The sequence below is a fragment of the Equus asinus genome, chromosome 19, assembly GCF_041296235.1.
Source record: "Equus asinus isolate D_3611 breed Donkey chromosome 19, EquAss-T2T_v2, whole genome shotgun sequence".
NCBI classification, from domain to species: domain Eukaryota; kingdom Metazoa; phylum Chordata; class Mammalia; order Perissodactyla; family Equidae; genus Equus; species Equus asinus.
In genome coordinates this window covers 1,666,266-1,681,082 of record NC_091808.1, presented here as the reverse complement: position 1 = coordinate 1,681,082, position 14,817 = coordinate 1,666,266, and the positions used below count along the sequence as shown (strand labels likewise).

Sequence of the window (14,817 nt, the reverse complement as noted above, 5' to 3'; positions counted from 1 at the left end):
CAGCCCGGCATCCCTGCCCTCCTGTGAGGATTCTATCATCCCTTTGGATTCAGGAAAACCGAGGCTCAAGGGTTGAAGCAAGTTGCTATGGTTACGGGCTGGTTTGAGGGAGAACCCCGGGATGGTGCTGACCTCTGGCAGTGGTCATCGGTGCGTGGCACGCGTGACTCGCGGATGCTTCTCTCCCAAACTCCTGCTGCCCACCAGAGACTGTCATCTGACGGCCCCGCGGAGCCCTGGCGAGGTCCGCTCTGCCTGCCCCACCAACACCTGTTATTTGCACTGTGGTGATTGAGATCTCGGAGCAATTACACCAGAGGGAGCAGGCAGGCGGGCGCCACAAGATGCCCAGATAGCCCAGTCCAGATGGGGCAGCAGGGCCAGAGGGATACCCAGCCCCTCCAGCTACAGACACGGAAGCTGAGGGGCGGGGGCAAGGTGTGGCTTGAGGATGGGGGGGCCTCTGAACATGGTCCCATGCCTGGAGAAGCTCTGGACGCCCCGCTCCCTCCAGCCAGAGTGGCTGCTCTCCTTTGCACTCTCCTCGACCTCTGCACAGTGTCCCGGAACGCCAGCACCGCCCCCTTCCCCCCAGAACTGGATTCTCAGATGGTCGGGACCCAGGGCAGAGGAAGCAGGCTGCTGCAGAGGAGCCCTGGGGGGAAGCCTAGTGAGAGAGGATGTGTGATTCTGGACCCCGTTTCTCTAAAGCTATGGGACTTTTCAGACTATTTCTTTTGGTTAGGTTTTAATTAATGGTATTTTTCTAGGAATTTATCCATTAGATCTAAATTTTCAAATTTACCAGGAGAAGTTGTTCCTAATATCTTCTTACTGTCCTTTGGATGTCTGAGCATCTGAAGCATGGTGACCACCTGTCCCTGGGTGTGGAGGGGTTTGAGACCCAGTACTTCAGGTGCAAGATCCGAGGAAGTCCCGAGTTGGTCACCCTGAAGTGATGACCCTTTTCATTTCGGATGCCGGTCGCCTGTTGATCCTCTCTAATATTTTGACTTCTATTTCATTAGTTGATGTATTTATTATTCCTTTGCTTTTCAGGTCTCTGTGTTTGTGGCTCATCTAATTTTCTGAGATGTGTGCTTAGCTCATTGATTGGCAGCCTTCTTTTGTTTCATTTCTTTTTTTACTTTTTTAAAAATTGTGGTAAAATACACATAACATAAAATGCACCACTTTAACCATTTTTAAGTGTGCAGTTCAGTGGCATTAAGTACACTCACATTGTTGTGCAACCATCACCACCATCCATCTCCAGAACTTTCTCATCCTCCCCAACTGAAACTCTGTCCCCATTAAACAGTGACCTCCCATCTGCCTCCCCCAGACCCTGGCTCCCACCATTCTACTTTCTGTCTCTGTGAATCTGACTACACTAGAGACCTCAGATAAGTGGAATCTTTGTCTTTTTGTGTCTGGCTTAATTCAATTAGCATAAGGTCCTAAATGTTAGTCTATATTATAGCATCTGTCAGAATTCCCCTCCTTTTTAGGGTTGAATAATATTCCATTGTACAGATAGATCACAGTTTGTTTGTCTGTTCACGTGTTCCCAGACAGTTGGGTTGTCTCCATCTTTCGGCTTTTGTGAATAATGCTATCATGAACACGGGTGAGCAAATATCTGCTCGAGTCCCTGCTTTCAGTTCTTTGGGGTACATGCCCAGACGTGGAATTGCTGGATCATATGGTAATTGTGTTTAATTTTTGGAGTTACCTCCATATTGTTTTCCATGGCAGCTGCACCATTTTACATTCCCACTTTCTTCCTTTTTTTCCCTAAAGTATGCATTTCCCTCCAAGCAAGGCTTTAGCTGCATCCCACAGTTTGGACATAATAAATTTTCAATATTATGCAGTCAAACTGTTTTCCAGTTTCCACTGTGATTTTTTATTTTATCCATGGATTATCTGGAGGTATAAATAGCTTAATTTCCAAACATATAGAGATTCAGTTGTTTGTTTTTTTCACATCTAGCTTAACAGTCCTGTGCTCAGAGGTTTTGTTTTGAACGTCGTAGAGTGGGGAAGCCTGCTAACATCCAAGTGGAAATGAGTGGAGGCCAGTGGACGTGTGGGTCTGGTTCCAGGGAAGAGCTCCATGCTGGGGTTGTTGGCACGTGGAACTGGGTGGGACCCCACAGGGGTGAGTGTGCATAGAAAGAGGAGATGGGGCAACTCCCACACTTACTGATGGGGGAGACGAGAAGGAACCAGCCAGGAGATCAGGATGAGGTGGCCAATGAGGTGAGAAGCACTGGGAGAGTAGGGGGTCAAGAAGCCCCCTGAGGAGAGTGTGTCCGGGAGGAGGCAGCAATCGTCAGCACCAAACGCTGCCAACAGATCAAGCACAATGGAGACTGTGGGCCACTGGATTCAGAGACACGGAGGTCATGGTGACCTTGATCGTGAGGGTACCTCATGGGGCATGTATGAACAATTTTTTTTTAGTAGGGTGAGGATAAATTAAGACACTTTGTGTCAACAAGAATGGTCTGATAGAGAAAAATCACTGATACATAAGAGACAAGGAAGGATTGTTGGAGCAATGTCTTAAGTGAGTAAGAGAAGATGAGGTGGGATAGGGTGGGATGAGATGGGGTGGGGTGGGGTGGATTGGAGTGGGATGAGGTTGGATGGAATGAGATGGGGTGGGATGGGATGGAGTGGGTTGGGGTGGGATGGGGTGGGATGGGGCGGAGTGGGAGGGGGTGGAATGGGATGGGATGGGATGGAGTGGGATGGGGTGGGATGGGACAGGGTGAGATGGAGTGGGATGGAATGAGTGGATAGATGAATTAGAGCAGAGGTTGGCAAACTTTTTCTTGAAAGAGTCAGATAATATTTCAGGCTTTGCAAAACACCAAGTTTCTGTAGCAACTACTCAACTCTGTAACTGGAGCATGAAGGCAGCCATAGACAGTACATAAACAAACGGGTGTGGTTATATCCCAGTGAAGCTTTATTTACAAACAAGTGGCAGGCTGGATTTGGCCTACAGACTGTAGTTTGCTGACCTCTGGATTAGAGGATGGATGAATAAACAGATGTGCAGGTGGGTAGGTGAAGGGACTGTCATGCAGATCGTGATAGATGGTCAAATGGGTGGATGAGCATGATGGATAAGCGGTAGATTGGAGAATGGATGGAAAGACATTGCATACAAAATGTGTGGGTAAGAACAGAACCCCATAGTCCAGAGACTGGCGTTTGAGATGAAAAATCACTGGATTTAGTTTCCACTTTTGGTTGAAGAATTGCGTGCGTAGAGAAAAGTGCAGCCATCCCAAGCATGCAGCTTAACCGAGCCCACCCACCTGACTAGCACCCACATCTAGTAGAGCATTATCAGAATGCCAGAAGCACCCTCAACCTGACATAGACTTATCTTGCCTATTTGGGAACTTTATAGAACGGGAACCATATATGTATGTGCTCTGTGATGCAACACCACATCTGTAAAATTCACCCAGAATGTAGCACGCGGGTATGGCTCACTTGTCCTCATCAAAATATAGCATTCCATCATGTTAATATACCTCACTTTTCATCCACTTTATTGTTAATGGCCATTTGAGTGGTTTCCAACTTGGCCTGAAATGAATAGCACAGCCACAAACACTCTGGTACATATCTTTGGGTGCCATATGAGTACGTCTCTGTTGGGTATACACCAAAAGTGGGAATGCTAGGTCATAGTTTGCATATGTTCAGCTTTAGTGGATACTGTCAACTAGGTTTCCAGAAAGGCTGTACCGATTTACAGCGTGTGAGGGGCTGGTTGCCAACCCTGGGCATTGCCTGCCATTTCCTACCTAGCCATTATGGTGAATGCCCAGTGGTATTGCATTGTGATGTTAACTATCACTTACCTGATGATTAATGGAGTTGAGTACGTTTCTCTGTGCTTATTGGCCACTTAGATATCTTTTTGGTGAAGTGTCTGCTCTAAAATTTTGCCCTTCTTTCTTTCGGGGTGCCGTCTCTTTTTATTATTGATTTGAATTTGATTGTTTAATCTAGAAACGAGTCGTTTACTGAATACACGCATTGCAAATATCTTCTGTAGCTGGTCTTTTCATCGTGTAATGGTGTCTTCTGAGGAGCATTCATAATTTTAATGTAACACAATTTATCCATTTCCCCCTCATGTTAGTGCTTCCTGTGGGCTGTTTAAGAAACACTTCGGCTACTCCAAGGTCACAAAGATGTTCTTCTATATTTTCTTTTAGAAGCTTGATGTTTTACTTGCACAGTTAAATCTGCAGTCCATTGGGAATTGATCTCTGTGTGTGGTTTAAACTAGAGACCACCAGCATTTCCTCCCATATGGATATCCAGGGGACCCAGCCCCATCATTTCCCCACTGCCCTGCTGTGTCACCCTTGTCACAAACCAGGTGTATGTGCGTCTCTGTGCCTGTGTGCATGCGCGAATGTGTATTTATGGATATGCTTCCAGAGTTTATGATCTCTTTCACTGGTCAGCTTGTCTTCACACCAACACTCTGTGTTAATTAGGGCAGATTTGTAACATGTCTTCACATCCGGGGCATGACTCCTCGGCCTTATTCTTCTTCACCATCACCTAGGGAGATTTGACTCTTCTCATTTCCACATGAATTTTAGAACCAATCTGTCAATTTCTATAACATAAAAGCCGTGCTGGGCTGCGGACTAGCATTTTATTGACTTTATAGATTAATTTGAGGAGGACTGACACCTTTACAATATCTAGTCTTCCAATTCACGTACACAATCTTTTCTTCCATCGAAGCTTTTCTCAATTTACTCGACTCTCAACTCTCAATGGAGAGGTCTTGCACGAGTTTTGTTATCACGCTTCCTCCGAGGTCGTTGATGTGTTGGGATGCTGTGACCATTTTAAAAACGACAGCAGGAGAAACTGGCTCTTTTGAGGCTCCTCAAATCTCTGACTTTGTTACTCCAGCTCCAGGCAGCTACGAAAAGCTCTGTTGGCTGCTCTTTCCCCATCGACAGCCCTGCTTGGGCCAAACTCAGAGCATCTGCCCCCAGCCCGGGACGACCACAGCCCATCTCGGATGCTTTCTACTTCCTCCAATTTCAGTCCCTCTATCTCATTGCTTTCAGAGCTCTCTGACATCTTTAAAAACAGATGCTTCATAGTTTAGCTGGCTGTTCTAGTTGCCATGGAGGGAGGGCTGGCTCACTGCGTCCTCCCGCATCCTTCCCAGAAGGCAAATTCTGGATCTCCGGATTTTAACTTCTTGAGGACAGTATCTCCACCCACAGGTTTTGTAAGACCCTGGGAATTCCCCAGGAGAAGGAAAGGACTTCTTGTGGCGGAATTTCTGTCATCAAAAGATTAAACATGTTTCCAAAGTGGGGAGCCTGAGCGGGGAGGGGAGGAAAAGGAAGGTAGAGAGGGAGGAGGGGGGGAAGGTGCTGTCAGGTGGTCCTGGAAGGAGGGTGGGCACAGTGAGGGAGTCATCGGGGAGGGCAGCGTGGTGTCCTGCTTCTGGTGCCAGCTCTTTGTCACTGGTGTCGCTGGTCATTTCTGCCTCAGTGTCGCCATCTGTACAATGGGGTGAGACAGATGGTCACCGGGGCCCCCCAGAGCCTGAGTGAGAAGGGCTCACCCACGGGAGAGGAGCTGGGATGATTTGAGAGCGCTGTGGTGTGGCAAGCACTCATCAGTCACCTGCCAAGGGCCAAGCCCTGTGCCGCGCCCGAGCAAACCAGGGAAGGAGGAGGAAGCGCTGGCCCACCTCCGAATCTCCCATCCACTTGTACCGACGCAGCCAGGGTCACTGCGCAAATCACACGGGCCACATCCCCCTCCTCATTCAGAAACACCACTCCACTCGCCCCGTGGTGCAAGGATGGGGCCCCACAGTCCTCAATGGGACATTGAAGGCCTTCACAGCTTCCTCTCCTGCCTCATTCACCCCCATCCCCACCCTTCCGCCCCCAGGCCCCACACGGATTTTGGAGACCTGTGCTTCCACTGTTCCCTCCACCTGGACACCTGACCTGTGTCCCCTCTAGCGGTCAGACTCTTACTCATTCTTCAAGGTCCAACTCTCCTGCCACCTCCTCCAGGAAGCCTGTGGGCCCTGGGGACACAGGAGCAAACAAGATAGACAGGCTCTTTGCCCTCCAGAGTGTTCCTTGATATGAGTCATTTTGCGGTTAGTGATTCATACCTTAGGCTGCATTTTCAATCATTTGTGTAGTGACCTCGGTCTGAGCTCGCTCGAGTGCTGGGGACTGGGGCTGGGGGTACAGAGGTGAATGCCCAACGCCTGGTTCAATGCCTGGCCGGGCATTATTATTATTATTATCCTTTATTATTAGCTGGGGACCAAACTGCCACCCACAAGAAGCATGAGCCTGCCCTGGGGTGACGCCCAGGGGACAGAGTCCTCACCAAACGCAGAGATGGAAACGGAGCAGTGCTGAGATACAGCACATCAGGGGCCAGGTGTTACCCCAGACACAGAGAAGCTCTTTTTCCTGAGGAAATGGAGCCTGGCAGGCGGCCACCCCACCCAGGGCCCTCTCTGCAGCAGGCCAAGCCGCGGAAGGACGGCAAGCAGACGTCCGTCCGGTGGCTGCACTTGGCTGGAGGCCCTGTCCTCAGATGTGTTCTTCAAGCTGTGCCCGCCCCTGGCGAAGGCCAGAGCCTGCCACCTGGGGATGCAGGGAGGTCTGTGGGAATGCCTGGTGCACAGGCGGAGACGGGGGAGGAAAGTGGGCAGCCGGGGCAGGGGGGCCACACCGGGGAGGAGCCCTGAGGACGCCCGTCAGCTGAGTCCTGCTCTCTGGCCACTGGGAGGATGCTGGCTCACCAGTAACCAACGTTGTGGGCGTTTAGGGTCCCGCAGGTGGGGTCCCAGTCCCAACACTGCCGCTTGGGAGCGGGTGACGGAGCAAGTCCCCAACATCCTCACCTATAACGTGGAGGCAAGAAGCTGCTGATTCAGGTCAAGGTAACAGATATGAAAACGTTTACTAAGAAACCTTGAGTGGTGACTGTCCCTAAGCATCCTACACACCCTGCTTCACTTCACCAACCAGTCACACATCCTTCACTTTTCTAGAGCGTACCAAGCCCCCAGCCTCCATTCTCCAAGAGCTTGGCAGACGCGGCCTCCTGCAGTCCCGTCGTGGCCACACGGTGGCAGTGTTGGGGATAGGCGCCCAGACCCACACGGCTGGTGGGCCATCCCATCCACCCCACAGAGGGGCCCAGGACAGCCCTGGAACTCTGACTCCCTCACCCTGCTCCTGCCCCAGCAGGGTGCAGCCTGGGTCCTGATTGAGTCAGGGGCACCCGCTGGACGCTGTCTCTCCCAGGGTGACCTTAAATAGATGTTTTCGTGCCCTCCCTCCTACTGGGCTCATCTGGACCCTCCCTGGTCCACCCAGAGGTCTCCCCAACTCGGATCCAGGTGTGGGAGCCTCATCTTCCTCTGTCCCGAAGTCGTTGGGCTCCTTTTGCAATCCATCCTTCTCTCTCCTGGGAACCAGGACACAGGCTGTCTCTCCCCCAAGCCCTGAGCAGCCTGGAGAGTCAGCAGGAGCCACTCGGGGAGTTCTGACCTGGCTACCAGCAAGGGGAAGTAGTGAAATTGGTCTGACAGCGTGATTGCATTTGTGATCTACAACCCCACCTGCCGTCCAGAGGCTCTGTCCTCATCTGTGAAAATGGGGGGCGGGGGTCCCAGAGGCCCCACATTCCATCCTCCACAGAGCTGCAACCTCAACTCTGTGGGACACACCGCCCCCCTCCATTTTCACAGTGGAGGACACAAGACTTAGCAGGGCAGGTGACACACCAGGGTCACACTGCTGGTGGCAGAGCAGGGACTCCAGCCCAATTCTCCTAAATGGGGGTCTTGCTCTGATCCAGGGCTGGGGAGACAGGGTAGCCCACGTTCCTCTAGGGTGGGGCCCTCCCCCTCTACACAGCCACAAGTGAGAGGGCAGCCCCTGCAGGTTTCACGTACACAGCCCCGCTAGGCAGGGCCCACGGGTGGCGCCTGCCACAGGGGCTGTGACCCCATTGAGGTCTTTAGTGCTGGCTGAGCTGAAGGGGAGGGCGCTGGGGGCAGGAGGGAGGGGCATGGCCCAGCTCCACTGAGTCTGGGGTCTTCTGGGAAACTGATGTCCAGCACTGGTGTCCCCTCTGACGTCCAGCACTGGTGTCCCCTCTGACGTCCAGCACTGGTGTCCCCTCTGACGGACTGAGGCTGCCGTGGGGGACCTTCCAGAAGTCTCCTCGTGCACTGCCCGGTCACAGGAAGGAGACCAGCCCGGGCCTGCGGGGCCACAGGTGGCGGACAGGAAGGTCTCGGGGTGGGGGCGGCAGAACCCCTCTGGGCCAGACTCGAGCCGGCGGAAGTGGCGCGCGGAGGGGTCCCAGACCCTCGCGCCGGCCTAACTACACGCCGTGAACGGAGCCCCTCCTCCCAGCTCCCCTCCCTCCCCTCCGGTGGTGTCCGCGGGGCGGGGCGGGGTGCCCTCACACCCCGCCAGCCCCGCCCCCTGCGCCCCCAGCCCCGGGGCCCCTCCGCACGCGTCCGCCCTCCGCCGCTCCCCTCCCCCGCACCCCCTCGGCTGGAGCTGGGCCGCGGCCCATCGCAGGCACCGGGCCACAGCTGGAACCCATTACGCCCCCAGCGCCTCTTGGGACGTCTCGGCTAATAAGTGACCCTCTGTAAATGTTAGGAATGAGTCAAGTTTATGCCGCTGCTGCTTTCCCGTTAGCGGGTGGCGCCGCGGATGCCCGGGGGAGCGGGAGGGAGGGCGGGGAGGGCCGAGGAGCAGAGTCCTTCCTGGAGCTCACGGCGCTGCGCGGGGCCTGGGGTGGTTCTCGGCACCCCGCTGGGCCTCAGTTTCTCCTGTGCAAATAAAGGGTTCAGGGCAGACAATGGCTGAGCCTCTTGCAGCCGCCATTCCTCCCATCAGGGCAGGAGAGGCCATTGGTGGTCTTCCTCACACCCCACCCCCCACCCCACCCCCACCCCCACCCCCATCCCCGGCAGGAGGCTGCTCACCAGCCACCTAAGACTGAAGGGGGTCACCTGTAGGAGTGTTGAGTGAAGGCGCCTCCTCAAGACCCCAGGGGACTCACATGCAAACACCCAGGAGAGAAGAAAGGCCCGCAGTCTGAAGGAGGGCAGAGTTCCCACTCCCTCCGCTCACCCTGGAGGGCAATGGGGTTCAGTCCATGGCATTTGCTCAATGAGTGCCCATCACTGGGTTGCTACTGGGGATCAGAAAGGGACCTCACGAGGTGTCATGTAGGAGCCTGAGTCTTGGGGTGACGTTTAGCAGTCTGTCACTGGCCCAGAAGAGTGGTCATTGTGTTCTGGGGCAGGGGTGGGAGGGGGTGTCCTGATGGAGGAGCAGGCCTTATGTCCAGGGAGCAGTAGAGGAGGATGTGTGAGAAAGAGGCTAAGCTGGGGTCTCAGGAGGCGGGAGCGGCCTGAGGGTGTGTGGGCGCGCGGTGCAGGGAGCAAGGGTGTTCCCAGGAAGTCCTCCAAGAGAGCTGGGAGGACATGGGAGGAGGGGGGTGACAGGCAAGTAGGAGGCTGTAGGTGGTCACTCACCAGGACTCGGAGGGAGATTTGGGGAGTCATAGGTTAGAGAGTGTGCTGGCCCTCTGAGGGGCTACAGGGGGAGGGCTTCTGGGAAGCCGGAGGAGGGGAGGGTCTGGGCGTGTGGCATTGAGTTTGGGGGGGGGGGCGTGTAGCAAGAGGACTTCGCCACCCTGAAGAGTCATTGGAAGTGGACATCCATCTCTGGGGCCCCATGGGAAGTGTCCAGCCACCCTTTTATTTTTAATTCACTGCTTTTAATCAGATATCCTAAGTGAGGTGGGACGGGTGGGTGATGCGGGGTCGGTGAGCCGAGGAGTCGAAAGAAAGATTTCTTAAACTCTTAAGATCTGGCAGTAGTGCTCTTTTATTTAGAGAATAGTACAGAATAGCATGGGGACAGGACCCATGGGCAGTCAGAGCTTCTGATGCTGCCATGGGGACACGACCCATGGGCAGTCAGAGCTGCTGCCGGCGTGTTGCTGCTGCTGCTTCTGCTGCAAACCTGGGTGGAGAGTAAGGCTAAATTTAAGGCATGGGTATGTGAGTTATCTCTTTACAAGACAAAAAAAAAGTTAAAATGGTACCAGTGCCGGAAGGGTCCGGCCATTGGGCGGTCCCACAACTTTTAGATAAGAATCAAACCAGATTGAGTAAATGGCAGAAGTCACCGCTTAAATATTATCCTCAGCTAAAGACAAAAGAGGATTTGGGGGTGGGGGGTCAGTTACATGAGGTTGCCAGACAGTAAACAACTTAAGTTCTTGCCTTCCCCATTAAGAGTTTCCAGAGATAAGGCCATCCCCCCTTCCTCCTGGCGCAGAGAGGGAGGCATGGAGATTTCCTTCACAAATGCAACTGTCTCTGATCAAAGGGCAAGCAAATTCCACTCCTCGGAGCCTGCTTCTCATCTGCAGTTTTAAAATTAACCAGCCTAAAATCCTCATCAGTGGGCAGCTGTGAACTGTCCTTCCCGCTGGTGACCTTGTCTCATCGTGCTGCCTCATGTCCAGAGGTTTCCTGCTGGTTTGGAATGGGCCATCTCAGCGCCCCGCGTTCACAGGCCCCTGAGCATCCTCCCCACAGTCAGCATCACAATTAGACCCAGTAAGAAAGCCCCTGCCCGGACCAGGGCCCTAGAGGGCACCCCCAAGCCTTCCCCCAGCTTTCTCCTCCTTGCAGAGCAGAGAATCCCCAGGGCCAAGGCAGAGAGCCAGCTCAGACCCCAAGATCCCAAGTCCAGTCTCTGCTACCCAGGACCCTGGAATTTCTTGCCCACTTCCAGGCCTGTTCGGACCCCTTCCATTGACAGGTTAGCTCCCTGGACCAGCCAGGAAGAAGGGCTATCCTCACTATCGTCCCCCTGCCCCTCCCTCCGTTCCTGCCCGCCCTCTCCCAGGGCCCACACATGCCCCTCCCGATGGACAGGGTGAAACCTGGCCCAGCTGGCCTGGGTCTAAAGGGAAGTGGGTGGGTTGAGCTTGGTCCTTCTACCTATGTCAGCCCCTCTCCTCACCGGGCTCTGTTCCCACTGGGTGGGGTTCAGGCCCCTCCCCCAGCCCCCACTGAGAAAACTGTGAGACGGCCTGCTCCAGGTGGGTGGGAGGTTAGGGACCCTGTGGACCAGAAGCAAGGGTGCCTGCCTCTCAGCATCCCCAGAGCGGTGGACCCGGATGGCTCAGCCCAGGCTCGGCAGAGGGGGAGCAGGGCTAAAGGGCAGGACGTGGTGCCCCCATCCGCTGGGTGTTCTGGACAAGCTCTTCTCTACGTTTTCTCATCACTGCTCAGAGTAGGGCTGGGGACAGGCTGGGCGCCACCCCACTTTACAGGTGGAGAAACCGAGGCATGTGCCTTGGGTGACCTCAGCCTCCCCTAGTCCTCTCCAGCGCACTTTGCCACCTTGGGGGAGCCCCATGAGAGCCCCCACCCACTGCAGTAGGCTCGTATGGGGGTGCCTGGCAGCTGTCCAGGGCCTGCCAGCCCAGGTGTCTCTGGGCGGGTGTTTTTCAGAAGCTGGAGGACACCATCCTGAGCCCCTCAGCCAGCAGAGAAGACCGGGCACTCACCATGCGTGGGGAAGGCCGGCAGGCCTCGCCCACCCCCGTACCTGCCCGCATCCGTGAGATCGTGGCCAGCAGCCTGGGCGAGGAGCCACCCCAAGGTGAAGGGGGGTGGGGGGTGGGCGGAGGACACCAGGGGAGCCGCAGAGCAGTCAACTGGAGTCCAGCTTCAGGGAGCCAAGCCCCCCTCACTGTCCCGGGGCCCAGCGGGTCGTCTTCCGTGTGATAGGGCACAGATCCACATCCTCCCACGGGCATTGTGTGTCAGTACCCACAGTACCCTGACCACCAGGCACAGGGACTGTCCCCAGCCAGAGCTGCGTTTGTGTTGGTGACACATTTGTGACCGCCAGTCTTGATTTCATCTGCATTGGTTTTTTCATTAGATGAGGGAAAATCCTAGGCTTGACACGCAGGAAGCTCAGCTGCTGAGCAGCGCTCCCCACAAGAGCTTTGTCCTGGTCCCTCACCCAGCCCCAAGGTCCCTCGCGGTGCCCGCCTAGCTGTTACACTTTCAGGCCAAGGAACTGGCTCCGAGGCCGGGTTCCTGCATGGAGCCGACCAGCCGGTCAGGCCGCTTGGCCTCAGTGTGTGCTTATGACTCCAAGCAAGTCCCACCCCCTTGTGCGTGGGTCCCGGGGACCCGGTTCTGTAATGAGGGTCTGTCCAGCCTCCTAAAGGAACCGGGTAGCTCACTGAGTGTGTATGAAGGAGAAAGAAGCCCCACTGCATGTTTGGAAAGCCCCTTATTACTGGAAGATGAGTCCAGTTACCCTGAACCGACAGTTCTCACTGCTCCACGGGGGACTGGGGGACACCCAGGGTCCAGACCAGCCCCCACTCTCTGCGTTAATTGGTTTGGGGTTCAGCCTGGGCCTGGGTCTGTATTTGGGTTAAAGATCTTCATAGAAGGCAGGGAGTTGGCAGGAAGCCATCGACAGGAGAGGGAGCGAGGCTCAGAGTGTGACGTCCACCTCCACATTGGGCTCTCCCTGATCAGAGCTGGGATCCTCCCAGAAGATTGTTGCAGACCCAGCAGCAGGAGCCCAGAGCCCAGCCCACGGTCCCACCATGGGGACAGGGTGTCATGGCCAAGGTGGGAGTCCCTAAGTCTGGCCACCCAGGTTGACCCCAGTGCTTCGCCTGCAGGGGTCCAGGAGCCGCCGGCCCCCTTGGCCCACGTGCAGGAGGAGAACGAGCTCCTGCAGGAGGAGCTGTCCCGACTGGAGGATCTGCTGGCCCAGGCGGGCGCTGAGCGGGACGAGCTGGCCAGCAGGTACCAGGCGGTGAGCGAGCGGGTAAGTGTGCACAGTAGGCACTTGGCAGGCCACAGGGTGTCAGCCTGGTCTGGGGTGAGGCGGTCACCCATTGGGACTGGCAGACGCACCAATGGGACCATCAGTGAGTCCTAGGATGTGGAATGATGGTGCGTCAGCACATCCAAACCCTGGGCAACAGATGGGGAAACTGAGGCTGGAGGTGGGAAGGTCATAGTAGATGGGTGCCCAAGCCTCCCCGCCCCTCACAGCCCCTCCAGGTCTCAGAGCCCAGCTTCAGCACTGACTTGTGTCCACCTGCTGGGAGCCCTGTGGGGGCAGCCGGGTCAGTCCTGACCCACGAGCCCCAGCGCCTGGCCCAGCATGAGCACGGTGCCAGAACTCAGCCAGCACCTGGAAAGGAGGAGGCAGTGAGCCAGAAGGGAGGGACCCGGTCAGGGTGGTGCTGAGGAATTGGCCCCAAGTCTCAGCAGAGCCCATAGAGAAGTGGCTGTGTCCCCAACCCCCACTCCTTCCTGACAGCGAGACCTCCCAGACCACAGAGGACAGCTATGACCTCGGCCCCTGGGTCCTCCATCCTCAGTCCCCTGGGCAGCCGCGGTGCCTTCCAGGGTAACTGACAAGCTGCAGCAAGAGGCCTGTTTGGTGATAAAGCGTGGGGCTCAGGAGGGCCTCTCATTGTATAGATGGGGAAACTGAGGCAGAAAGGTGAAGACACTTGCTAGACCAGAGCCTCTTTCTCGTGTCAGCCACTCCAAGGCATGCTAGCTTCTGAGGGAGGACTTGGGGGCGGGGGAGTGGGCGGCACACGGTGTGGAGTGCTCAGAGCCCCCTCTGGGTCTGGCTCTGTCTTCAGAGCCCCGCCTTGCTCAACATGGCAGGACAGATGACCCCACTTTCCACATGAGGCTCAGAAGGGGCCAGAGTTGTCCAGGGCCACGCTGTCATTACTCGGGCTGAGACCTGAACCAGGTCTGGCCCTTCCTCCAGTGTGACCTGTGACCAATGCTAAACACCCAAGAGCCCCCAGCTGGCCTCATCTTCTCTAAGGTCCTGAGAGCTTCCAAGGATAGGTGGCACCCCACAGAGGTGCCCTCTGCCCTGACCCCCTCACTATGAACGTCTCATCATCGCCCACACCCCACATGAGCCCCTTGAGGCAGGTCAGCGAGATGAGGGTCTCCCTCATCCCGACTATGGGGGCTGGAGCACATCGGTGAGCTCGCCTGCCCTCCCTGGGCCTCTGTGGCCGCCGGCCTGGCTGTGGGGGTGGGGATCTTCCTAGCACAGGGTGGAGAGATGTTGGGAAGGGTCCCGGGGGAATAGAAGCCACAGAAATCCTGTGGAAGGATTAGTAAGCCTCGTGAGTCAGATCTGGACTTGCGGACCTGGCAGCTCAGTGCACGCGCCGGGCTCCTGCTGGCGTCTCAGCACCCCCTGTGCAGGTGCCAGAAGGGGCTGGGCCTCCTCTGGCCGCCAAGTCCCCCCAAGCTGCTAGGCAGGGTGGCCAGCGTGACTGCTTCGTGGGCATCTTCCATTCCGGGTAGCACTCCCAACCCCCACCCAAGCCCCCTGATCCAGCTGGGCCCTTCACCCCTCCTCTCTCATCCTGCTGGCAGCTGAGGAGGAGCCACTCACCTCCCCACACACACGGCCTGGTCATGCCACAGGTTGGCCTCCAGGCTCTCCTGACCTTCCCGCATCTCAACCCACGACCAGCCTGCTCTCTGGGCCTGAGTCCTGCTCCCCAGACACCCCAGAGCCTGTGCTCTGGGTCAGCACATCTGGGCAGGGCCCCCCTCCCCCCGCTCCTTCTTTTCCCCTTGGAGCCCCAGGGTCCCCATCTGCTCAGGCTCCAGCAGGGAGCAGGAAGGAC

At 55.9% G+C, this 14,817-nt stretch overlaps 1 protein-coding gene across 2 annotated transcripts in view; it reads left to right on the top strand.

Moving 5' to 3' along the window:
* CROCC2 (ciliary rootlet coiled-coil, rootletin family member 2) overlaps positions 1-14,817 on the top strand; it is a 77,418-nt gene that overhangs the window by 1,247 nt on the left and 61,354 nt on the right. Inside the window, exons 2-3 of one of the 2 annotated variants that reach the window (XM_070489171.1) lie at positions 11,615-11,765; positions 12,814-12,962. In XM_070489171.1, the coding sequence (XP_070345272.1) occupies positions 11,615-11,765; positions 12,814-12,962 (300 nt within the window). The remainder of the gene's footprint in view (positions 1-11,614; positions 11,766-12,813; positions 12,963-14,817) is intronic. The other variant, XM_070489172.1, reaches the window with a different exon arrangement.